This window comes from Ascaphus truei, chromosome 2 (genome assembly GCF_040206685.1).
Source record: "Ascaphus truei isolate aAscTru1 chromosome 2, aAscTru1.hap1, whole genome shotgun sequence".
NCBI classification, from domain to species: Eukaryota; Metazoa; Chordata; class Amphibia; order Anura; family Ascaphidae; genus Ascaphus; species Ascaphus truei.
The window spans coordinates 253,182,051-253,209,241 of NC_134484.1; the positions used below are offsets into that span (position 1 = coordinate 253,182,051).

General features: G+C 39.8%; 1 protein-coding gene across 3 annotated transcripts in view; it reads left to right on the forward strand.

The window, feature by feature from the left end:
* LOC142487214 (uncharacterized) overlaps positions 1 to 23,570 on the forward strand; it is a 65,332-nt gene extending 41,762 nt beyond the window's left edge. For 2 of the 3 annotated variants that reach the window (XM_075586058.1, XM_075586060.1), the window contains 11 exons: positions 4,775 to 4,897; positions 6,051 to 6,111; positions 7,574 to 7,595; positions 11,104 to 11,119; positions 12,630 to 12,668; positions 13,478 to 13,585; positions 14,968 to 15,024; positions 15,276 to 15,339; positions 17,896 to 18,024; positions 20,125 to 21,030; positions 23,293 to 23,570. In XM_075586058.1, coding sequence (XP_075442173.1) covers positions 4,775 to 4,897; positions 6,051 to 6,111; positions 7,574 to 7,595; positions 11,104 to 11,119; positions 12,630 to 12,668; positions 13,478 to 13,585; positions 14,968 to 15,024; positions 15,276 to 15,339; positions 17,896 to 18,024; positions 20,125 to 21,030; positions 23,293 to 23,339 — 1,572 coding nt within the window. In that variant the 3' untranslated portion in view covers positions 23,340 to 23,570. The remainder of the gene's footprint in view (positions 1 to 4,774; positions 4,898 to 6,050; positions 6,112 to 7,573; positions 7,596 to 11,103; positions 11,120 to 12,629; positions 12,669 to 13,477; positions 13,586 to 14,967; positions 15,025 to 15,275; positions 15,340 to 17,895; positions 18,025 to 20,124; positions 21,031 to 23,292) is intronic. The other variant, XM_075586059.1, reaches the window with a different exon arrangement.
* The last annotated feature ends 3,621 nt before the right edge of the window (positions 23,571 to 27,191 follow it).

A 27,191-nucleotide genomic window follows, 5' to 3' on the forward strand; every position in this document is an offset into this window, starting at 1 on the left:
AAAGTCTTTCGGCCAGACTCCAAGTTGGTCCCTCCGCTGGGTGCTGTGTGCCTTTCTTTCTGGGATCCCACCTTGACCCATTTCAGCTGGTCTCTTTTCGAGGTTGATCCCTCTCTTTGCGTTTCCATGGGCTGCATCTGGAGCCCCAATTTCGCCAAAAAGTTGGGAGCTTCTCCGGGATCTTTGATTGAGACTTGGGTGCCTCCCTTGAGCACCATGAGGTGGAAGGGGAAACCCCACCGGTATCTGATTCCAGCATTGCGTAGAATTTCTGTGACAGACTTTAAATTTTTGTGTTTCTGCAGTGTAATTGCCGCCAGATCTGGGAACAACTGTACCTTTATGGAGTCACTTTCAATAACCTCACGGTTTCTTGCCGCCGCCATGATCGATTCCTTTGTGCGGTAATAATGGATGCTCAGGATACCATCCCTTGGTTTGTCTTGATTAGGGGCTCTAGGTCTTGGGGCTCTGTGTGCTCTGTCCAATAGCATTTGGGAGTCGGTGAACTCTGCACACAGCATGGTAAATACTTGTATCAGAAAGTCATTGAGATCATCTTCCTCCTCCGGTATACCTCGGACTCTGATATTATTCCTCCGAGAGCGGTTGTCCTGGTCCTACATCTGGATCTTCAAAGTGGCCACATCCAGCACCAGAGAGTCCTGAACTTCCCCGAACTCTGTGACCCTGGCCTCCAGTTCTGTGGTACGCTCCTCCACGTGGGCTAGATCTCCGCGGAGCTCCTTAACTGCCTTCTGGATTTCTAGCTCAAATGCTGATTTTGGTTTCACATAGAGTTCGTCTATATCTTGTTTGGAGTGTAAAGGAGCAGGGATCTCATCAGTTTCTGATTCCCACTCGCCCTGTACTCCAGCGCCTTTTTGTGCTGTTTGAGACTGTCCACGTTGTCGATGGAAGAAGTCGGATGCGCTGTCTTGGAAGGTAAGATCTTGGCCGTGGAGTTGCGCGGCATTATTGGAGGTGAGATTGCTTGCAGGTGAGATTCAGGATGGAGAGTTGCCCGTATATCGTTGAGTAGTAATAATATGTGGAGTCCTGGGGCGGAGCTACAGTATTAGGTGGCCATCTTGCTGCACGTCATGCACGCGCCCCCCATTTGGATTTTTAGTGGAATGGAATTAAGTCAAAAACAGTCTTTGTATTACAGGTTCCCACTTTGTCTTTTCTTGCAGGTAAGATTTGGTTATGTGTACCGCCTGGGGGGAGAGGCAGATCCAACCAACTTAGCAGCTCGCCCAGGCCAAATCCGATTCGTTTTTATTTATTGGGGTTTTTTTCCCCCCTTTCTTTCCCCATTTTTGTGGGGGTGGGAGGTCCTTTCTGGATGTCTGGTGCCAACAGTCTTCCTCTCCCCACCCACTCAGTCACCCTTTAATTTCTATGGGGTCTTCAGCCACCATGTTGTCTTGTTTTTTAAATTAAAATGTTTTATTTTTATTGTTTTTATTATTGGTGTCAGGCCCCTTTTAAATGTGGGCGGCTGCCCGGTGCCTGTCTTACCTCGTGGCTACGATGGACCACAGCGGGGGATCTCCGGGCACCACCGAAGGGATGTTTACCCTTGGTTCCATTGTTTGCACTGCAAGTCGGTGTTTTAAAAAAAAAAAAAAACAACGTTTTTTTTTTTTTTTAAATTAGCTGTGCCTTTAATTCCAACCGGCGGGAGCCATCTTGGACTCGGCGGGAACGCACAGAGTAGGACAGCCCCGAGTAAGGTGGCAGCTCTGTTCAGTCCTCCTCGAAGAGGGGTGGGCCCCGATAGACCCGCTGACCGGGATGAAGGCAAGCCCAGTGCACAGCCGAGCCAAAGCCCCAATCTGAGCCTCCGCGCGTCCCGACGAAGGTTTAACCCTCGGGTGGGCGGCAGGTCTGTATGTCCCAGGGGCGAGAGAGAGACACCATGTGTGATAGATTCACTGTCTGTTATTTCTGAATCTGTGTTTCTTTTATCAGTGTGTTTAGACTTGTTTTGTTTTTTTAAGATGGATTTGGATGGTTTATTGCCTTTTTGAGTGTCTCTTTTGTATTTTTATTGTAAGAATTTTTTTGCTTGCTGTGGTTTATGCCAGATGTATACCTGACCACGTTCGTAGTCACGCCTATCTCTGTCATATTTATTCTCTTTGACTTGCATAATGTTTTTTCAAACTTTTTGATATTGATTGCTAATTTATCATCATATTCATTGAATTCGTGAATATGTTTAAATTCTTCTAACTTAATCTGTAACTCTTCTACTAGTTGTTTAGCTATTTTTCTCTTTCTGTCTATGCTGTATGATAAGATCAATGAGCTTGAAAGAGCAGTCATATAGTATAAGACTTCACTGCTTTTCAAAATCTCTGTCTACAAATCCAAACGTGGGTGCTTTGGTCATTCTTAACCCTCTAGGGATTCGTTTGGTTAATTGGTAATTCTCAAGTGTAGTGATTTCCCACCTAATTTGTAGGTCATTTGAAATGCATTTTTCTTATAAAGTAAAGTATTTATTTAAATCTTGAAAATCTTCACAGAGAATCTCATGATTTTTTACTCTAATTGTTATTAGTTTTCTGTGACTGGTAGATTGATTACTATGTATAATAGAAACGTTTAATAATGAGTTGGTCACGTGCTCAGATGCTTTACAACATGTCAATTCTTGATTGTTTATCAATATACAATTTAGAATTATCACGCATCATATATTTTTCTACTAGTATATATTTTTTACTATTTGATCTATTCAATTCATATCTAAATTTACATCTGGTGTCTATATACATGTGATCAAGTATCTAACTTTTTAGCCAACACAGAAACCTGTACACTCCTAATGATTACCACTTTACGTTCTATCACCTGTATGTTTTTCAGGTGGGTTAGAGTTCAGAGGGGCTATTTAAACCTTTCACTATCCTGCCCCTATTACATTCCTTGAGAAAGGGCGGCATAGCCTGAAACGCGTGGGAGAATTGTCCTGTTCTGTTTTCATGTTTTTTGTTTTTTAGATATGTAATTAATAAACTTTTTTGATTTTTCTCTACCTGATGAGTTAATCGGTGCTTACGTTTTTGGACTCTGCTGTTCTACCAATTTTTTAACTCACCTAAGATCTTATGTGGGCAACTTCCTGACATTGAGCACTATTGCTAAACCTGCTGAATACAAGCACACCTAAATCCTTATCCATTCAGGATTAACCTAATTTTGCCCCATTTAATTTGTAACTTGCCTGTTTATTCTTGTTTCCCAAATGCATAACATTACATTTATCTGCATTAAACCTCCTCTGCCATTTACCTGCCCACGTTTCCAGTTTCTCCAAGTCCTTCTGGAGAGAAATTACATCCTGCTCTGATTCTACTACCTTACACAATTTAGTATCATCAGCAAAGATGGAGACTTTGCTCTCTCTGCCAACCTCAAGGTCATTAATAAACAAGTTAAAAAGCAGGGGTCCCAGTACAGTACTAATCCCTGAGGTACTCCACTCACAACTTTAGCCCAATTTGAAAAAGTTCCATTTATGATAGCTCTGTTGACTATCCTTCAACCAGTTTTCAATCCAAGTGCAAATATTTTTACAGAGAACAGTTTCCTCTTTTTTTTTGGCGTGGTGCCTTTGCAAAATCGAAGTACATCTAAACTGCATTACCCTAGTCTAAATTCCAATTTACCTCAAAAGAAACTAATAAGGTTAGTTTGGCATGATCTGTCCTTCATATATCCATGCTGAATATTACTAATAATTTTGTTATCCATTAGGTATTCCTAAATATTATTCTGTACTATACCTTCAAGTAGTTTCCCCACCATTGATGTCGGGCTTACAGGTCTGTAATTCCCCGGTTGTGATCTAGTTCCCCTTTGAAATATAGGCACCACATCTGCTTTACGCCAATCTTGTGGTACTGAGCCTGTGGAAATGGAGTCCTTGAATATTAAATGTAATGGTTTGGCTATTTCTGAACTTGACTCCTTAAGAACTCTTGGATGTATGCAATCGGGGCCAGGTGCCTTATTTACTTTAATTTTACCAAGCTGCATATGCATTTCCACAGACATCAAATTGTTTGTTAATATAGAGTTTGTGCCTTCTTCCTGTTGCAATATTTTTGTAAGTGACTCCTCCTTCATAAATACAGAGGCAAATAATGTATTTAATACCTCCGCCTTTTCCTGATCGCCGATATTGTGCTTTCCTATCTCACACTGAAAGGGTCCTATATTCTCTTTTCTAATATTTTTGTTATTAATATACTTGAAGAATGGGTCTCTGTGAGATATTAGGCTACCTACTACGAGTATAACTCCTATGACTATCTGATCACATGTGGATATACCCTATTATAGGAATTTTGTGTACAATTATCAAATTGTGTCTATATTTTGTGATTCCACCCTACTTTCATGGTACATCTCCTGATACTTATATCTGATATGCAGCTATTTATATGTGGAATAAACTACACATATTAATAAAGGAGGGATCTAAACACTTTATGTGACCAATATATGTCTTTCTCCACTATATGATCATAACATAGGATTTAGTGACAAAAGATGTGTATACAATTAACCTGCCGGGTGACGTCATGGCCGTGCCCCCGTCACGCCCCCCACTGTGTTTTCCCCTGCAGCTCACTGCAGACCGTGGAACTTGGCTGCACGCACCGCTAGCCTTGCAGACACGCGGACAGCGGGGCTGTAGCCTTACAGTTTACATGATCACTGAGCTATTCCTTTATCGTGTCCATTTGCTTTGCAGGAACAGAAGTACCCACAGATGTTGCTTTCTTTACAAGCTTGCGGGAACAAAAGTGACAGAACATTGTGCCTGAAGGAGAAGGCGAGAGATTTGGAGCGTATGGAAGGCATAAAAGAGCTCAACGTAAGCCTGCCCACTGAAGGGAGATGTTTGCCAAAAGCGTTCCATCTTCCTTCTGGAAAAAAACTGACATACAACAAAAGATAAAGACACTGCCACGTCATTTCTGTGTTCTATAACTTGCTGTTACCAAAACAGCTTATTTTTGCAATTTCAAAACACTTGGGTCAGATCCACAAAGTTCTGTTAAATCAGAGCTCATGACATTGTTATCTAAACCGGAACGGGCATTATTTCTTGGAGGTTAAATCGTATCCTCGAAGCCAATTATATGCAAAAACCAGGTCTGTTGTATATCTCATCGGAACAGGCTGAACGTCATGTTAAAGACCTTTTTAGTGGTCAAACATACCGCATATACGCATTAACATATTGGAGTACCAATTGCATTAATAATAACTTTATTATACAGGCATACCCCGCATTAACGTACACAATGGGACCGGAGCATGTATGTAAAGCGAAAATGTACTTAAAGTGAAGCATTACCTTTTCCCACTTATCGATGCATGTACTGTACTGCAATCGTCCTATACGTGCATAACTGATGTAAATAACGCATGTGTAACAGGCTCTATAGTCTCCCCACTTGCGCACAGCTTCGGTACAGGGTATTGCTGTTCAGGACGTGCTGACAGGCGCATGCGTGAGCTACCATTTGCCTATTGAGCGATGTGTACTTACTCGTGAGTGTCCTTAAAGCGGGGTATGCCTGTATATAGCGCTGTTCTCAATTCTTTACAATTCCAATATAGCGCGCAGTACACAGCACATAGGACATTCTACAGACACAGTCCCTGCCCAGATGATCTTACAGTCTGTTTTTGGTGACTCGGGCACAGGGACATAAAGGGACTTGGCGCTGACACCAGGAATTGAACCAGGTTTCCCCCGATTCAAAGTCAGTCGTTGTTTACAGATTCAGCCTTAGATCTAATCTAAACTAGAATGCTGCTACTGTCTTTAGTATACTAAACCATATGAAACCCATATTCAAGTCGATGACATTTTAGAGGCGTTCACAAAAAAAAAAAAAACAACTTTAGAAAAGTGCCGATTTATATGGAATATCTTCATCAGCGTTTAACAGCTCCATATTGAGAGGGAGAAAGTTGAATGACTGTCTTAACTCGACATACCCATGTTTGTTTTCTAGATTACATGTATGACTACTTCCTCGTTTCCTCGCTGCGATGATGGTGCAGGTATTTTAAAGAGTATGTCATATGTTTGAATCTGGGCTATTGTGCTGTGCTTGGGAAAACCTCTTCATGGAGGGCAGCTAAGCGTTTGAAAGCCAGAGGGCCATTCTTCTTTAAGAAAGTTAAGGAGCAACAGTGATTGTTTAAAACATCAACCGCAATATTGATTTTTATAATAATTTCCTTCTTGGTGCAACAGTTTAACAAACATTAAATATGTTCTACACTGAGTTATACTTTTTAGACTTTGTCTTAATTTTGAACCACTTGGAATGCTTACTTTTAAGAAACCTTTTGCTAACAGGCCCTGCAACGCATTGCGCCCCAGGCCCTTCCGGCACTAAAAGAGTTAAGCGGTTCTAAGTTATGGTGTTAGTCGCCTACACAATTAAGTTATAAAAGTGCTCTGGAATTGTAAAAAGAAAAAAAATGCGTTGTATTTCATATTTTTTTTTTTTTAAAGCTTCTAATGGTTTTTTTGCTTTTAAGAGGGGGTTGGGAGTTTTTATTTTATTTTAAGAAAAGAAAGATGTTTATTTCATGCCAATCAATGTAACTTTTGTCTACTTCAGTGACGCTTGATTACAATATGGAGTAAAAGATGACTCCATGTTTCACGATGACCAGCAAATGGTCATCTGGGGCTGTATTCGTGAAAGTTCCCAGAGCATGTCAGAAGCCTTGAGTCTTCAAGGAGGCAGCTTTGGAGGACAGAATAGTACCGCATGACCTCCGATTTTGCTCATCGCTACTAAATATTTTATTTTGACATAAGGATTGCACAGTTGACAACGTGTCTGCTACGAGTACAGATGCAACTGCCGGTTTTGAGCCAGTGTGTTAGGGAAAATTCACAAGCATCTCGCAAACACTGAAGACACTGTAATGGCCCATCAGATTAACACAACAGGGGTCCCTGCGTTTAATGGGACTGGCAGCCCGGTAGAATTCACACAGCGTGAGTCCCATTCAAACGCAGAGACCCCCACTGTGCCATTACAGCGTCTATGGACTATGCTGAGGATTTTGCCCGACATGTTCATGGAATTCCTCAGAATCTGGGCCAAAACCAAGAGTTACTTGCACTGTATTGTGCATTTATTGCTTCCAGGTGGACCACCATACATTGCTTGGCAAAGCATTACTGACCCCTCTGCTCGGGACACCCCAGCCAGACCAGGTTTTAAGAATAACATAGGAATTACCAAGCATACATGTGTTACATTACATTGTATGTAATTGGGTGATTAGCTGGCTATTCCTAAAAATGATGGTCTGGCTAGGGATCCTGTAGAGAGCTTTGAGGAGCACTATGTTAAGGTCTCTCTTTTTGACATGCAGATTAAACCAATTACAGGATTGACATGGAAGGTAGTTGGGTAAATATATTTTTAGGAAATTGCATTAAGTTTCGTTTTTTTTTCAATGCTCAGTATATCCAGTACTTAGGCTGTATTTGCAATTTTCTCTTTCCCAGATTCTGCTAAAAAAAAAAAAGAGTAAGTAAATGTATTTACTTATTTTATTCTTGTAATGTTGCATTGGTATTTTGTAAGTCCCATTTGTGAAAGGAGTTTTGACCCCCCTGTTAATCATGCTAGTGCTATAATGCATGCTGTTACCACTTTTTGTAATGGCAGAAGAATGCGTTAAAATGGGCAGTTTACTGAATGAGATCAGTTATTGTTCCATTCTACTCTGAAACATTTAGCAAGCAAAGCAAAGTCCAGATGGCTAATACTATCATGGTGTTTCTTAATTTGGTCTAACTTGCAACCCTGAAGTTACAAGAATCTAAAACTGGAAACACTTCATCAATGCTTTATCAAGATTGCACTTATTCTGTAAGGTGTGATAAACGCAGATGACGTAATATCCCATGAAAGCCCAATTGATGGCCCATCATCTGCGCTTATCACACCTTACGGAATAAGCCTCTCTCTCTTCCTCTCTTTTTTTTGTCTCTTTCTTTCTCTTGCTTTTTCCCCGCTCCTGGGGATGTCGGGGTGCGAAACCACTGAGGCAATCCCGAACTGCGAAAAAAGTCTGTAGATTACACAAAAATCAGCCGCTAGGGCTTCACATGTCTGCCTCTTTGCTGGAGCCACAAACATTTGTTGTGTGTGTGTGTGTGTGTTTAAAGCCTATAACAGAAACAACTTACTACAAGGTTGAATGGATGACTCATCGTATCCTGTGTGTAAGTCGGACGGTCGTAGTCCATGTTTATGACCAAGGCAATATATACAAAGCAATAAGTTGTCCACAGCACTCCAATTTTGTGAAAACACCAGTATTTCTTTATTTAGTCCATCAAGATACAAAACAGTGCACAAAACAAGATTAAAAAAAGGCGACATTTTGGACCATTATAGTCCACTACTTAAATATTAGACGCTGAGAGGGACGGGGGCAGCAACCGCAGGGATTTTCACGCCAGAAATTCCTTGCTACGGATGTGAAAACTACTTCAATGAATAGGTAGGCTGGTTTACGAAGGAAAAGCTTGTCCCACGTAATTACGTCAATTCTATCCAAGGCCAAATTACGGTGGCTCGATTTAAGCCATTCCAGGTTGCTACAGACGCTAAATAAGATTTTGTGGAGGGCTTTGAGCAGCATCCACTATGGAGACCTCAAAGGGGCATAAGTCCATCAAAAAACTACAAGGGGTGTTCAGAGTTTTACAAACACAGTAACTGAAATCTCATGCATTCCTGAGCGTACTCAATCCTATTATTTACTTCAATTAAGCATGATTGGCTTAACTGCTATACATTCTGGCATTTATGCAATGAATAATGGTAATAAAATCGACTGTTAAAACATTACAACAACATATCAGTTGATAGTATTTACATACATATCTATATATCCCTCTGCCCAGCCATATTGCACTATCCATGTTGGATAACCTCCATGTACATAAACTGTCCCTCATTCATGAGATCCAAATTCAATATTTTCTAGAGAGACAGGTTGGCGATAATATTGTTTTTAATCTTGGTATTGTACCATTTGGGGTCGTCTAACGTACCCCCTTAAGCATTTACCTGTTTGCTGTAATTATAAGAGCCCTTAGATTTTCAGTTTATCCCATTAGGGTTCGTCTGTGCACTCCTAAATATATATGGTTTTTCATAAATGGGTCGTTATGTATAAAGACTGATCATGACTTGACCCACTACAAATCAGGATATTTATAGTTTCATCTCCATTTCTTAATCCATAAACTATTTCTAAAGTTTGGATCTCATAAATGAGTGATGTTTTCTGTTATCCACGTATTCATTGAAATTCTTTCCCCATGCCTCTTAGGCTTCTGTATCAACGAAGTACTTCACCATTTTTGACGCAATAACCTCTGCGCTTGCTGCCCCTTTCCCTCTCAGCATCTGCTATTCAAAGTAGTTGAGAATGGGACTACTATAGGAGCTTGACAACGTACCATTGTGGTCCAAAATATCACCCGTTTTTTCTCTTTTTTTTTGCATGGTTTTGGATCTCGATAGACTAAATAAAGCAATACTGCTGTGGACAACGTGTGTGTGTATGTGTTTCATCCCCATGCTGTTTTCCTCTTTGTGACTGTCTTGTTTTCATTGGTAAAACATGAGTCTTTAGATGTTCCTGGGGTGCTTATGTAGGACGTGTACACATACCACTATTAGTATTCGGATCACATTGTTAGTGTGTAGGTTGCCTGTACGCGAAACTAATTTTGCGTGTCATGTCCGACCTTGTAAAGGCTTTATAAAAATATTTTCTACAGGAGAATAAGTGCGCAAATCTCATCAGGACATGGACAATAGAAATGGAGACACCAAATTGTGCAATATTGTCAACTACAACAGATGTAATCAGTGTTGATGGCTCTATAAAGTTTGCACTCACGGGTACAAATTGATAATACGGCGTTGTGGTTGTTAGAAGTTACCAACTTTAATTTCCAGATAGGTACTCCGGATCAACATCAGTATTGTTCCATAGGAAAGGAAGGGAAATCCATATACAAAGGAGGAAAAGCAAAATAGTATAATATTGCTTTTAATATTAAAAACACAAAGTATTCCACTTACATAAGTGTCTTTGTGGCTTATGTAAGTGGAATACTTTGTATTTTTAATATTAAAAGCAATATTATACTATTTTGCTTTTTCTCCTTTGTATATGGATTTCTCTTCCTTTCCTATGGAATAATACTGATGTTGATCCGGAGTACCTATCTGGAAATTAAAGTTGGTAACTTCTAACAACCACAACGCCCTATTATCACTTTGTACACGTGAGTGCAAACTTTATAGAGCCATCAACACTGATTACATTTGTTGTAGTTGACAATATTGCACTATTTGGTGTCACCACTTCTATTTTCCATGTCTTGATGAGATTTGCGCACCTGTTCTCTTCTTCGATTGCTGGTTGGATTTGGTCTGAATCCTGTGTCAGGAGCTGCATTCTCTAAGGACAGTATACTGTTTATTGTTATTTTGGTTTAAATTGATGTTATTTGCGCTTGATTATTTCTATCACTATTACAGGAGAATAAGCAATGGTTTTAAGTCAATCCTGGAATTCTAACGGCAAAGTAATCTCGTTGTAGAAGTGATTTGCACAAATATTAATGTTTTGTTCGTGTTATTGCCTTTTTATTGAACCCATATGGAAGCTCTCTATAATTTCTGAGGACTCCTATGTCTCCTGCATGGATGTGCACTTTGAATTTTTTACTTAAAGAGGAAGTGGGGAAAAACGGTGTTGATCATTATAGCTACTAGTGGTCTGTTTATATTTAAATAATAAAGGTAAGGCCATGTACTGAGGTGTATTATGTACCATAACCGGCTACTTTCATGTTTTTTTCCTTCTAAAACACTTGAGTATCGGCATCCGTTCCTAGTTCAAATTACTTGGCATTCTTTGGCCATTAATGCCCCATTATTTAAACAAATATGAATAATTGAATGTTCTAGTTTTTGCTAATCTTATTTTTGTTTTCTTTTATAGGTTTAATGTCAAAGAAGTAAGTTTAGTATGACTAATTTCTTGTTTAGCTTTGTTTTTCTGCTTGGTGTTTAACTTAATTAAAAGCAAACACTCTTGGTTTGTTCTCCATGTTTACAAGTAACCACAGAAATGGGTATTTATAGACCTCATCTGATGTTTCACATCATTTCGCTGTCATGAGGACAGCGGCGCATTGCAAAGCAAAAAACTGCAGTGAAATGGTCAAGGCCCATATTTACTAGGCAGTACTATCCAGTAAGACACCTTCAGACGCTAGGAAACACCTTTATGGCCTATTCAGGGGTATGGTGTCTTCGGGGCACATCTACTTATTCTTCCTCATCCCTCTCCTGTTCTATTCATTGTATAATGTTTGTTTTCCATAGTTAATACTATTTGATTTCAAGATGTTTACGTTGTATATAATGTTACTTTTCCCCTATTGTATTATTTGTTGCCAGCAGAAAGTAGAGGGCAGTGTATTTATTTACAATTTAAAAGCAGAAATGTATCGTTATTGTACATATATCCATTAATTGCATCAGATTTTACACTTAGACTTACAGACCTGTTAATGCACTGCTTTTCTGTGACTTTCATGAAGACTCACTGACTGACAGACATACTCAATGGAGTCTCACTGATGGCACTTTTAAACACTAGTGAGCACTTAGAAAATAAAAAAAACACATGTGCCCTGATATGACTCACTACACAATTAAAGCTGCCGTTTTTAAGAATATATATTTTTTTCCCATTCAATATGTGCATCAATACAATCTGCACACTGACAAGTGATTAGCTAAGCTGCAGATCGATCCGTTCTCCTGTAATCGATCGCTTGCTCCGGGTTATTTAATTCAGTTCTTGCACAGCATTCTGGGCAATGTGGTCCTAAAATATGATTGACTGGGCAGTTACTAGATATAATTGGTTCACTGCTAGAGAGAGGGCGGGGCTCAAGAGTCAGAGCCTATCAGAAGGGGAAAGGGGCTGTCACGTTGGAAATGCTTCCTACATTAGAAACATTAAAAATGTCTTTAAAACATTTTTATTTTTTTTACATTTTCAATGCTACAAGTATTTTCTCATAGTACAGAACTGATTTATTTATATATATATATATATATATATATATATACACACTTGTAGGATATTGCTTGAACTGCTGCTTTAAACCATTGGGCTAGCAGGAATAAATTCTAAGGCTGACAGACAATAAGAGAGTAGTCTATGTAATAGTACGAATAGGCCTCTTGGATACTGGGACAGGAGCTCGTAAAGATTATGTCTTCATGTTGTAAAAGCAATGTACCATCAGCCCATTCCCCCTTCCCTTTTTTGATGGATCCAGAATGCCAAAATCTTAATGATTTTGATACCTCTAGTTTTCGTCAGGTTCCTAGTCTGCAAGGTTTATATTTCCTGTGCTCCTATTACCAGAAAGTTCACCTAATGCTTCACCCCCCCCCCCCCCCCCACCCCCTGTTTTAATAAAACCCTTCTCTCCTATTTCTTTTCATCAGTATCCCGTTGACAAAAAACAGGCGACTTTAAAATATTTGGTAAGAATGGAGATGTTTTTTTCTGTATTTTTAATTCTCACTTTATTTCTTCTATATCAGTGCTAAGCATCTATGAAACTATTTTTTATTAACATTGCATTTGTGGTGCTAGAACTTTCGCTGCCATGGCCATGGGCAACTGCACCACATTGTTTTGTAATGTACTGTATGGCAGATACATGTCATATTACATAGGACTAAACTAATGACTGTATAATACGTTTTGCCTGAATCTTTGGCAGCTTCACTTTGTGTTCATGTACAATGGGGGAGCTCTGTTTGGTACGGTAATTCGATTTGTCGATATTGTAATTCGATTTATGTATACCCCTGCATGTGAGATGACCTATAGAAAGAGCGAAAGAAAGCATGCATAATGGCCACCTTACACCTCCGTTTACATGTTTCCGGTCCTTTCCGAGATGAATGTTTACAAATGATTTGAGGCCCTTTCACGATCAGAGTGGCCTGCAACACATTGCAGCGTAAGATCCGCATACAAGTACTTGCTTGGGGTTTTTTACGGTGTCAGTCACCTAGTTTAAACCGATCACTAATGTGGTCCTATTATTTTCTACTTGTTACTAAGGTCGGTCCTTTTTGACTATCAATAAAAGAATCCAGTTGTTTGTCAGTTTGTGAAGTGCCGATCTAAGGAATAATCATTACTTGTAGAAAACCCCTTTATTTTAGTGGCTGCGATTTCTGCCTTTTTTTTTTTTTTTATGTGAATGACATTTACAGTCTATCAGCCAATGCACAATAAATCTCTATTGAACACATCTGTTGTCTGCATTTCCACCCTACAGGAAACCTTCACAATTAACTCTCATACAGAGGCATCCGCATTCCTGAGCCTGACACAAACCTTGAGTGAAGCTTTCACAGGGTTCTGTGAGAAGTCAAAGAAAAAGGATGTAAGTTGGTCGTGTGCTGAAATGCTAAAGTATTTTTTAAAAAAAATATCACTTTAAAAGGTTCATTAAAATATGCAATGACCAACACTGAGCACGAGAGACTGGAGAATGTGAAAGGAATATATTTATACCCATATTTAGCGAGTAAGACCCCTTCTGGCAGAACGCACCTTATGGCCATTCAAGTGAATAAACTGTAAGCAGTCTACTGGTGCAGTAAGGTGTTTAATCTCAGAGCACCGTTTAGTAAATATGCCCTATTATGTGTAAAGGGCCAGTGTTGGGGTGATTAGAAAATCATAAAACAGATATTAATGCAGCTGTACTTATCCTAGTTTTGAATGTATTTATTTTTTGCACACCTTTGTGTTTATTTTTAATTGCAACGTCTATTGAAATATGTAAAAAAAAAAAAAAAAAAATACTATTACAGATATTGCAAATCTAAAAAGAGGTCACAATTTATTTTTGCTTCCCTCCCTAATACCCTCCAAATTAAATTTCTTGCATAACGTTTCACAAGCCTCAAAGGACTAATGTTTTAGCTAAATCTGTAAGATTTCAGCTAAATATCGCTAGATCGTGAGCAGAACATGATGTGTCTGCTCTAGTTATTGGCTCAGTAGTATTAGAGGCTTTAGCAAATTGGCATATTAAGCGAGATCGGAATGCACATTGCTTGGCAAATCGCTTGCAAACTAACAAGGTCGCAATTGTTTTCCGTAGCTGAAAAGGTGCGAATGTCATGATGACCTTTGCTCACAACCTTTAGCGAACGTTGTGCATGTCTAATTACTATGGCTATTATGTTGTCATGTTCATACAGTATGCTAGTGGTGTCATCATGCCCAAGAGCAGTGGTGCGCAAAGTGGGTTGCGCTCCCCCCTGGGGGGGTGCCAGAATTTATAGTGGAAGGGGCGCGGTGGTTACAGAGGCCCCGCGCTCTTCCCCATGGCATTTAAATTATTAAATGCCGGGGAGGCATGAGGCCTCTGTAACACCCTTACCTGGTCTCTGCCATGGCACATGACCCGCAACGTCATTTGACGCCGAGTCCTTAGGAGAGGGAGGCGCAAATTCTGTGGCTCACAGGAAGGGGGGCGCAGCTCGAAGTTTGCGCACCCCTTCCCTAGAGGAAGCATGCTGGGATGTCATCATACCCTACAGGAAGCAAAGGTGCGGCGGTGGAAAAGAAACAAGAGATGAATACTAAACATTAAAGCAAAGACCACAAGGACACTTTCCTATATGAAAAGACGATCACACAATTCAGTCTCATAGCCCAACGTCGGCTGTTAATGAAATGTATTTTGTTTCATCATTGAACCTGTGCTTCAGTTTATTAATGTTGGATAAATGTAATTTGTTTTATATTTGTCAGGTACCAGAGTTAAGTCCCAAAAAAGTCCCGTTAACTTCATCGAAAGAACAAATGCCTGTAAGTATTTTACTTTGTATTTCCTGTGTATGTGTATCATTGTGTACCAATATGTAAAAGTATTTGAGCGCTGCAGTGTTGGGAGTACTGCAGTAAATAGTATGAGCAGCAAATGAATGCAGTGAAGCAATAAAATGTGTTTGACATTTCACATTGAAATATCAAAGAAAGAAGCTATAGGCCAGTAAAAAATATATATTTACTATTTTTATTTTTGACTGGTAACCGTTTTTTTATTTTTCTCTATATAGGTAACACCATATGAACAGAAGACTGAGTTTTGGTACAAGGATGAAGACTACAGACAAAGCTCGGGTATTTTTTGAAACGTACATAGCACCAAGTCAAATAGTTGATTCGAAAGGTTGATTTCATAATATTGTTTGTGCAGCTTTAAAGGTGTGTGTGTGTGTGTGTGTGTGTGTGTGTGTGTGTGTGTGTGTGTGTGTGTGTGTGTGTGTGTGTGTGTGTGTGTGTGTGTGTGTGTGTGTGTGTATACACACACACACACATGAAGCAGGGGATCTCCGGCGCTGAACTGTATTTATTTCAGCTCTGTGGACCCCACTGCTTCCCAAGATGGTTACCTCCGGCTGGGCTGTGTGGGCCTAACGAAATGGTGGCTTAAATGTCCCGCATCACATGGGCCATTAGGAAGTAGAGTCGTCATCCATTGTGGCATCCTATTGGTCCGGGACATTTTAAACAAGCAGAGCAGCTACCGGTGCCCCCTTCGGAAGAAAGTATCTTGGGAAGCAGGGGGTGCCCAGAGCTGATATTAATAGGGTTCAACTCTAGGTACCCCTGCTTCCCACCTATTAAAAAAAATGTTCTGCTTTAAATGGATCTGCTTTAGTACTCATTCATTGCTGAGGCATTTGCCTCATTGCTTTGACATTCCCAAGTTTGAAATGTACTGTGTGTTTATAGAAATGGATATAAAAAAAGTACAAACAGGATTGTAACTTTTGAGAAATATTGTCATGTACAGAAATGGCCACTGCCAATTTGTGTCAAAGTGCTGTTCACTGATTTGCTACCTCCCCACTGCTAAATGTCTTGCCGCAATGCATTTGCATGTAAAATGTTTCAGGCTCACCCAGAATTCCTCATTATCCAAAACCGTGCAAAGTCCTTAATTCAAGTGAATGGAAGTTAACCGACCTCTAAAGGTGTATTAACCGCTTTGCAACTTATTGAGGTAGACCCAGTCCTACCAAAGCCCAAATTTACATTTTTTGGCTTATCTACTTGGAAAGGCTGAGTCTTTGCCTGGCACATTATTTAAAAAAAATATATATAATTAAAAAGAAAATTTTGAAGAAGTAATTTGAAATCATATTTGAAAATGTCCCTTTGTACCTGCAACAGACTAAGCAGGGTATAAATAATTGTTGTTTTGCTTCACTCAATTGATAAGTTAATCAGGTTTATGGATTTCCATTCCATGTCTGAGGATAACTTAAAGCAGTTGGGGTTAACTAAAAAATATATATATATATATTTATTTATATATATTTATATATAAAAAAAATGTAATACTTGTTTGAAACAGAGGGTTTCCGGAGCTCCACTATGTTAATTTCAGTTCTGAGGCCCCCCTGCTTCCAGATATACTTACCTCCGTAGTGGTGCCAGAAACCCTGCAGGCAGAGAAACTGTCTCTAAGCTAATGGCGGCGTTTCAATGTCCCGTGTCTCGTGGGCCAATAAGAAGTTGTGACGTGATCTGGTGCTGCTTCCTATTGGCCCGCGTGTCCTGGACCTCTGGAAGCAGGGGACCCCCGGTGCTAAAATAAACACAGTTCAGTTCCCGGAGACACCCTGCTTCAAACTTTTAATAAAAATTCAACGTTCACCCGTATTTCTGCTTTAAGGTAGAAAAGCAGAGTCCCCCTCTCCCTAGCAGGAACAGGAGGCTGAAACTAGCAATGGGAGCTGGGCAGTCAACAAATAAGGCAGCTCCCCCATGCCCCCCCCAAAAAAAATATAGTGAATCAGGAGCCCTGGGAGAGGAAAGGGCAGTAAAAAACACATCCTAAATTTCATATTCGTGTTACAAATATTGTCAGGATAATCTTTTTTAGCTGGATTAAAAGTCCCCACAATTCGTATGTTTTTTTATATTTGCACTAATCAGAACTGGTGGTACCCTGCAGCAGGAGACCCCCAACAAAGCACATAAGTCCCAGCACAAGAAAGTTGTAATGGGCTATTTTGATGTAGTAGCATAGTGGTAAGAAACACAGTGTGAGCTCTCCTTGTGACCTTTGGCAAGTTACTGTACCTCAGTCACCAAAGTTACATTGCAAGCTCTTTGGGTCGGGTCACATTGTGTCTAAAACTCTCTTTACAGCACTATGAACATTGTCAGCGCTATATGAGAAAATATTTGTTTTGTTAATGTTCCCCAGCAAATTAGAGAACCGTTTCTATGGAACAGAGTGTCTTCTAGTGATTAGACTAGCATGGCCCTTATCCACAGGGACCTCCACTACAGACAATTGAAATAATACAGGGAATTACACATTTATGTAAAAATGTAGTACATTATTGGTCAACACCATCAAGAAGCTTTGAGAAAAAGTTTAATTGTTCTCAAAATCTGTTTCGGTTTCTGTGTAAACTGCAAATGAAATCGGCTTAATTTGGCACTTGTTAGCTTGCGTTTCTTGTAATGGTCATCTTCTGTAAGGCTTTCGCCTTAACCCAGGTTTGGCTGTACAAGTGGCCTACTTTTTGAGAAACTACAGAGCCAGTTACCTACTAAAGGACAGGTGTTTAATCCATATAATCTTGTCATCTTGATCTTGGTGACTGACTTCACATTGAAGGAAAATCATATCACATAGATTTTGGTCTTGTTTTCAAGGTTTTGAAACCCAACAAAGGAAGTCACCGTGTGAAGATAAGCAACTTTACCAAGGTCCAGCTACTTCTTCGTTACATGCTACAAAAGAGCCAGCCCCATGTAATAGCTCAAATGGAAATTCTGGATCAGGTACCTAGATTATAGAGAGTCCCAGCCATCGTACTGGCTATTCTCTGTGTTTTTCAGGACTACAGTAGACCTAGTAAAAGTTCTGAAGTGTCAATCTGAGTTTTTCTTTCACATCACTTTAGTGGACCCTTCTCTGATCCCGGTGTCTTAAACACAACATAAAGGTGAAAAGGTTTGATCGACTTGACCATAAATGCCTTATTTTATACCTCTGCTGTCCTGACATGTTCTAATATATTTGAGTCCCTTGCATCAAGGGTGCGCAAACTTTTTGCCCTGCGCCCCCTGCCTACTTTCCCCAGTGCTTGTGCCCCCCCCCCCCCCCCTATACCTTCTCTAGAGCGTCAAATGACGCCGCTGGGTCATGTGACGTCACCCCGCAACATCATTTGACACTGGGTTGTCATGGTGGCGCATCGCCCAAAGCAGTCTGAGTCAAGGTAAGAGAGAGTTGGAGGCCTTGTGCGGTCCCCCAGCATTTAATTAAAATTGTTTGGGGAAGAGCGCGGGGCCTCTGTAACCGCCATGCCCCCTCTCCCCCCCCAAAAAACTTGCGCACCCATCCCTTACATCATACTCTAAGCCAGGGGTGTGAAAGTGGGGGGGAGGGGGTCGCTAGATTGTCTGGGGTGGGGGGGGGAGCGTGGTTGTTGGAGGCCCCACGCTTCCCCAAAGGCCTTTAAAACCAATTCTGGGGATCGCGTGAGGCCTCTGTAACTGCTTAACTTACCTTGGTTCCGACGACGCGTCTCCATGGCAAGCAAGGCCGCTTGGGGGGGGGGGGGAGCGAGCCGAAGGGGAGAGGAGAAAGCGGGGGAGCATGAGGATAAGTTTGCGCACCCCTGCTCTAAGCCAGTTTCTTTTAAATGGAAGTTCTGTATAGGACAGGAGTAAACTAAAGACAGTGGTATGTTTACAGGGTTAATTGTAGCAGAATGACAACGTGTGTGTGTGTGTGTGTGTGTGTGTGTGTGTGTGTGTGTGTGTGTGTGTGTGCGTGTGCGCATGCGTGCGCGTGCATTGTCGCCAAAGACCGTTAATCATCCAATCAGTTCAGTTCTTGTTTACCAATTGGGGTGCCATTTTCAGTCAAACATGCTTGGATCGCGTGTTCGTGACAAGAAGCGGTACACACAGGTATTGCTATCTTTCTTTGATACTGAATCTTTATAAGGAAGCAAATTACACTGTCTTTTTTGACCTGCTACGTTGAATTGCCCTTTTAATAGCAGTGCCACATACTGTAGAAACAAAGTACAGTACAACCAAGACACAAGCCCAGCAATGTATGATTGCATACTGTTATGGCAATTAAATGGGCATCTTTCCCAGTGAACTAACAGCGGTGGAATGTTCAGTATGGTAAATGTACTGTAGGCGAAAAGTGTCCCTATCAACACATTGAACTTTTTTTTTTACACTTTGAGTTTTCACCTAATATATTACATCGTTATGTAGATAGATATTTAGCAGTAACCAGGAGAAATAATAGCTGGGGGGAAAAAATGTAATATTAAACATCAAATCATTTAAAACCACACAACCAGGTTTTTGGTTTCTTGTCATCAAGAGCCTATTTTTAAAATTTTAATGTTCCTTTGGTAAGGAAATGCTGTGTTTTTTACAATTTTATCTAAGACTATTTGTCAGACCTCAAATCTACAGGAACATTGTTTTTCTTTTATTCTTTGTAAAGAAGTTATGATGCCATTATTAGTCAAACAGATCAATATAATTATGTGATCAGCATGAATTCAGTAGACTCAAAGATAGGACAAAATATACATTTTTCACTGGATACAAATAAATAAAATTGTTACTTTAAGGAAGATAAGTATGCTAATTCGTTTATTTTTCTGATCTGCTGCATATGCCCTGCTGCATATACTACATTTGGACCCTTTAAGTTTAGTTTCATATACAATTATTAGGCTTTATACACAAGACAGTTAGTGAATGGGGATTGACAAGGATCCAAGTTAAAATAGCTTGCTTTAATATATACTTTTGGACATATATCCATCAATATCTTTGCAATATACATGTCAACAGTCTACACATATGAATATTTAAACAGAATAATCGTCATTTGTTTTCAAGGTTATGAAAGAAAAGTAAAGAAAACACGGTGGTCAAATGTGGAACCCAGCCCGGCCCCGTCTACTTCCAGATTTTCACAAGAGGCTCCGATTACAGAAAAAGCAAGTGGAGCTTCTGAGGAGATGGCGTCTAAATACATGTTTTCTCAAAGCAAAGTGGACCAAAGCGCTGATAGCAGCAGGCCTGGTAACCAAAGTCAGTTTGGCAATGTCTCTTCCTCATTCCGCCCATCAGGAGAGACGTTAACTTATCCCTTTAGTGGACCATACTCGTCTGGTCAGGCCCCGTCTACTTCCAGATTTTCACAAGAGGCTCCGATTACAGAAAAAGCAAGGGGAGCTTCTGAGGAGATGGCGTCTAAATACATGTTTTCTCAAAGCAAAGTGGACCAAAGCGCTGATAGCAGCAGGCCTGGTAACCAAAACCAAAGTCAGTTTGGCAATGTCTCTTCCTCATTCCGCCCATCAGGAGAGACGTTAACTTATCCCTTTAGTGGACCATACTCGTCTGATCACAGATCTAGCAGCAGCTGGGCTGCTGGAGCCCAAGTGCATTCACAAGACAGAACAAGTCACAGAGATTGGAATGAGGGACAAGATGCCCTCTACACTTCCTCATCCAATGTTTCCAACAGCACCAGGAAGCCCGATGCAGCACCGAATAGTGCATTTTACAACCAAGAGCCAACTTCTTCAAATGTCATAACCAGACCTTTTCACAACCCGCCACCTTCTACCACCTACAGCTCATATGAGCAGGCTTCCCAAGAGTCCCTATCAAGTAATACAGGTGGAAGCGTTTCCAAAACTCTGACATCGGATATGCTCCAGCTTCTCAAAGGAAAGGATGTGGCCACTGTGTTTAAACTCCTACAATCCTTGAGTCCTTATTACCCATCACTTCAGGGTATGTATCTGGTTAACCTGTAAAGCAGCCAATGTTATATATCATTTTTGAGGAGTAGTCACTCTGCTTACTGTGGTGGGCACACCATTCCACTGGACTGTTTTGATAACCGATATATTTAATTTCCCCCACTTGTTTTCTTACATTTCAGATTTTACGTTGGACTCAGACACTTGACACTTTGCATCGGCTAACTTGTATTCATCAATTTACACATATTCATCAATTGACATGGCATATAAACATTCTTGCTTACCAGAATTCCTAGTAGCTGTTCTACCTGTAGAGTTTCTTGTATGTACAACTTTGCTCTCCTTTACCGTTGTGAGTGGACGGACATTTGTTCTAACATTTAAAATAAGCTCTTTCACATCTCCACTGTCATCTTTCTCATTTCAACCGCTCAGCATCTAACATGCTTCCGCAGCCTACTCTGCATTCTTCATTGATATCTTTTTCTCCCGATATCTCTACCTCTGCCCTTTCATATTTGGATACAACAAAAAACAAACATGCCCAAAGCTACTTCCATTGTGCCAAAAATACACAGTGCAATACCTATATATCTCTTGTAAAAAGGGTCATTTAGTTTAACCCTTTGGCCAAAGCATCTTAAGCCTGCTGCCACTTACAAGGCATTACCGTTAGCAGGTCCTAACACTCACCTGGGTTAAAATTTTTATTTACCTGTATAATTACAGGAAGAATGATCACATTGGATCTGTCGTAACCTGGCAAAATGAAACTGACCTGCCAACTTGGAAAGTGGGATGGGGCAAGCTTAGACCTGGGGTGGGGGCACTACCCTCCCAACCCTCCCATAAGCAACTGAGACCAGCTGCACACAGTTAGCAAAATACACAGTTTCCCAACAAGCTCTGAGAAACCCCAACCATTACCACATAATATATATATGCATATAAGTGTCAAAAGGAGTGCTAGTGGGCGTGGCTAAATGTAACGTAGCTTGTTGGGAATCTGTGTATTTTACTTTCATATTTGGGCCCTATTTTGTATGCCATGAAGCCACCTTATGCAAATAAAACTCTGAGCTTAATTCATTTGACTGGAGCCCAGAGCTTGACTATCATGGGAAAGACCTTTTCATGTCATATTGAATAAGGGTATTTCTCTCACTCTTATTTTTCTTCAACACAATATGATTTTTCACAAAGCTAGTGAACAAAAAAAGGTTATGCACCGCGTATCATATAGTGGATGCACTTAAGCGAGGAGAACGCCAATCCAGAGAAATATTTATTATTTTTATTTATAAAATGTTTTGCCAGGAAGTAATACATTGAGGTACTTCTCGTTTTCAAGTAGGTCCTGGGCACACACTTATAATGACAATATGTGGTTACACATCTTATTTACAGACATTTCATGGACAGTTAAGGACAATATATGTTATGGCCGTATTTAACAGTTACAGACAAGATTAAGACGTGAGGCAGCTGAAGTCTTGAAAAAACTTAAACTGGAGGCGGCTTTGAGAGTTTCTGAGTCTGAGTCAAAATGTAACAATCTCAAGGCCCTCCAGTAAAATAAAAGGAATACAATCATTATTCAGTCATGTCAGATGCAGTCATCCTTATTGTTCCTGTTAGAGCTTCATAACAAGCAATTTCAACATGACAAAGTGCTCATTATGGCAGGTTAACGAGAAGTTTGGCTACATCTGTAGATCTCGTTGATATACATGGTTTATCTATGTAGTAATAGTGCCCTGGAATGCTGTACTTTCCCATAACTGAAGCATATGCTCCGGAGATGTGCCGTACACGCTGCATAATGCTGGTATTGTGTACACACTCCTTTCGGCCTCCGCTCACTGAGACTTCCTAGATGGGAAACTATTACTACACAGATTTGAAGTACTTCTGCCACTATAAACTAGATCAGAAACGGGTAGAAAATTGAGATCATATTTACTAAGCTGTGCTATTCCACAAAATCACATTTCCGTGCTGGAAGACATTGTATGGCCCAATCATTTGAATGGGCCTTAAGCTATCGTCTGGCGCATTGTGGAGTAGCACTGCTTGGTATATGGAGCCCCAAAGTCTAGCCAGTTCCCCACTGTTGTATGTGTGTGTATGAGGCCTTCTCTTAACATTTACTAAACTTCTAATTTCTACAGCAAAATGACCACACGACCTCGATTTTTAAAGTTTTGCTGCAAGCCATCTTTCAAGGTTGTGTGGTTTTTATATTTGTATCCCTAATGATATAATCCTATCTTTCTTTTCCTTTGTTCAGGTGTGGATCTTGCGGTATTCGCACAGGTTCTTTCTCAATCTCGCTGATACAGCAGCAAATAAATGAATATGGATTGAAAAAAGATGTAAAGGACGTCATGAAAACTTTACTACAAACCCACGTGGACAGTAACATTTGTACTCTAGTTGTGTTTGCAAATACCATGTTATGATTGTGCTCAGTTGCTTTGTTGGTTTTAAATATGTTTTGCATTTGTTTAATTCTGAAGAAAGAAGCCGAAAATGGGAATTAAATATATTTTCCTTTTCTTGTTCAAATTGTTTTTTTTGTTTGTTTGTTTGTTTGTTTGTTTGTTTTAGTAACATGATTGTTACGATTAGGGGCAGGAAACAGTTAACGAACTAAATAGATGGGGATGGGGAAATAACAAGGGGTTTATGGAGGTAGAATGGGGGCAAGTGCGTGTTTGGCAAGCAGCCATAGTAAATACAGATAATACTAGAAAACTTCTAAAGACTAAACCAAATTGGAGCAGAAAAGATAATAGAGTGAAATAAAACCTTAAATGCATGCTTGCTAATGCAAGAAGCCTGACAGATACAATGGGGTGCATGAATTAATAGCTGCAAGGGAGCAGTATGATATCATAGGCATTACTGAAACATGGTGGGATGAAACTCATGACTGGACTGTTAATTTACAGGGTTATTCCCTTTTTCAGAAGGATCGAGCAAATAGAAGAAGAGGTGGAGTATGCTTATTTGTTAAACCGGATCTAAAACCTATTATAAGGGAACATTTTTATGAAGGGAGTGATGAAAATATAGCGACTTTGTGGATAAAAATTAGCAGTGGAGGTAAAGGTATAAAGAAAATGTTTGTAGGGATATGCTATAAACCACAAAATATCTGTGAGATTGATGAAGCTAAAATACTTTTGCAAATGGAGAAGGCATCAAAACTAGGTCATGTTTGCATAATGGGTGGTTTTAATTATCCAGACATAGATTGGAGCAAAGAGATTAGCATTATAACAAAAGGAAACAAGTTTTTGGGGGTGCTTAAAGCCAATTACATGACCCATATTATTGAGGAGCCAACCATGAGAGGGCAATACTGGATTTGGTAATATCAAACAATGTACTGTAAATGTAATAACAAATATTCAAGTCCGGGAACATTTGGGTAACAATGATCATAACATGGTTTCATTTGAAATAAATGATCAAAAAACAGATTACTTGGGTTCAACAAAGACCTTAAACTTTAGAAATGCAGATTTTAATAACTGGGGACTAATCTACAAGGAATACACTGGGATGATGTTTTTGCAGGGAAAAATGTAGAAGATAAATGGGCAGTCTTTAAAACATTGTTCGAAAAGCACACTTATCAGTGTATACCCTTGGGTAATAAATATAAAAGCATTAAGTCAAAACCAATGTGCCTAAATAAACAGGTGGGGGAAATGGAAAAGAAGAAGCAGGCATTTTGATTCTTGAAAGTCAGAAGGGATGGAGGCATTGTATCGGGAAAAAAATAGCAAAAGGACAATCAAATTGGCAAAAAAGGATTGCAATAGAAAGTAAGATCAACTCTAAAAATTTAATTAAGTACCTTAATAACAAAAAATTCAAATAAAATATAGGATCCTTTCAATGTGAGATGGGCAGGCAGATTATTGGAGATAAGGAAAAGGCAGAGGTATTAAACAAATTCTTTGCCTTTGTTTACCAGTTTCAATAGTGCCGCAGGAGGAAGCCACAACCTCAATATTAACAAACAATTGGTTAACTGAGGAAGAAGTTCCTAGGTGGCTTGATTTAAAATGAAAGTAAATAAGGCACCTGGCCCCAATGGCATACATCCAAGAGTTCTTAAGGAGTCAAGTTCAGTAATAGCCAAACCATTACATTTAATGGCTTCATTTCCACAGACTCGGCACCACAAGATTGGCATAAAGCAGATGTGGTGCATATATTTAAAAAGGGAGCTAGGTCACAACCAGGGAATTACAGACCTGTAAGCATGACTTCAATAGTGGGGAAACTAATTGAAGGTTTAATACAGGATAATATTCAGGAATACCTAATGAAAAATAAAATCATTAGTAATAGTCAGAATGGATTTATGAAGGATAGATCATGCCAAACTAACCTTATTTGTTTCATTGAGGAAGTAGGAATTTAGACCAGGGTAATGCAGTTGATGTGGTCTACTTCGATTTTGAAAAGGCTTTTGATACGGTTCCATACGAGGTTTGTGTACAAAATTAAAGCAAATTGGACTCAGTAATAATATATGCACCTGGATTGAAAACTGTTTGAAGGATAGACAACAGGGTTGTCATAAATGGAACTTTTTCAGGTTGGGCTAAAGTTGTGAGTGGAGTACCTCAGGGATCGGTACTGGGACCCCTGCTTTTTAACATGTTTATTAATGACCTTGAGGTTGGCACCGAGTGCAAAGTCTCCATCTTTGCTGATGATACTAAATTGTGTAAGGCAGTAGAATCAGAGCAGGATGTAATTTCTCTCCATAAGGACTTGGAGAGTTTGGAAACGTGGGCAGGAAAATGGCAGACGAGGTTTAATACAGATAAATGTAAGGTTATGCATTTGGGATGCAAGAATAAACTGGCGACTTACAAATTAAATGGGGATAAATTGGGGGAGTCCTTGATGGAGGAGGATTTAGGAGTGCTGGTTGACAGCAGGCTTCGCAGTAGTGCCCAAAATCATGCAGTAGCTGCAAAGGCAAACAAGATCTTATCTTGCATTAAACGGGCAATGGATGGAAAGGAAGTAAACATTATTATGCCCCTTTACAAAGCGCACAAATTCCCAGCCAGCTCAACACCCACCACATTGTGTGTGTGTGTGTGTGTGTGTGTGTATATGTGTATATGTGTGTGTATATATATATATATATATATATATATATATATATACAAAAAAAACGGTGCACTCATAGTGTAGTATGATTACAAAAATTTTATGGAACTGGATAGGTAAAAATTGCACACTCTCAAACAAATTAGGAACATAAGCATGTATGGGTAAATACTCAAACGCCAACCGATGCAGCAAGGTTCCAGCAGCTACTTCTGATGTCGATATGGGGTAATCTGGAACCGGCAACTCCTACAGCTCTCTCCGTGTACCGGAAGTATGCATATGTGAATAGCGTGTCTCCAGTTCAGTCCCTCCGCCCATTAAGGTATGTCTCTGGTTGCAATATCGCAAGACAATTGTGACGTCACTGGGCTCTCCGGATTGGCTGTAATAAACCCCAATGGGGACTTGCTCCTTTGGCTACCTTTTCAATAAAGGCATATAGATGAATAACTAGCGTTCCCGTATGTGAGATATAGCGTGCATGAGATAATTAAAACTGGACAAGTTATGGTCCACGAAACACACCCTACGCGTTTCGTCTTCAAAAGACTTCTTCAGGGGTAGACGAAACGCGTAGGGTGTGTTTCGTTGACCATAACCACGACAATCTGGTATTATGCATTGAAAGACCTATGGTCCTTGTTGCCTTCAAGAGTCTGTCAGATAGGACAATTAGGAAATCATATAAATAGCATGTGAATCCTCTGTTATTAAATGGGTCTGCAAAGCATTCATAATATGAGTTTATGGCATTTTTTTAGTCACGGATGCTGTGGGTTGTAAAATGGAAACAGATAGTGTGGAGCAAAGGAGTACAGCAAAAGCGTTATCCAGGAAAAAATTATTTGAGGGCAACTCTAGGTAAAAAATAAAAGGATTTTAATTAATCAGGTCACAATGGAGATGAAAGAAACAAACGCACCAATGCATTTCATCCTGTAGGGACATCCTCTGGGTTGTAAAATGGAGCCTGATGTATTACTCGGAGCTGATAAACTCTACTACCATGCTGTGTTATTGAAGCCAATATTTTTGTGATCT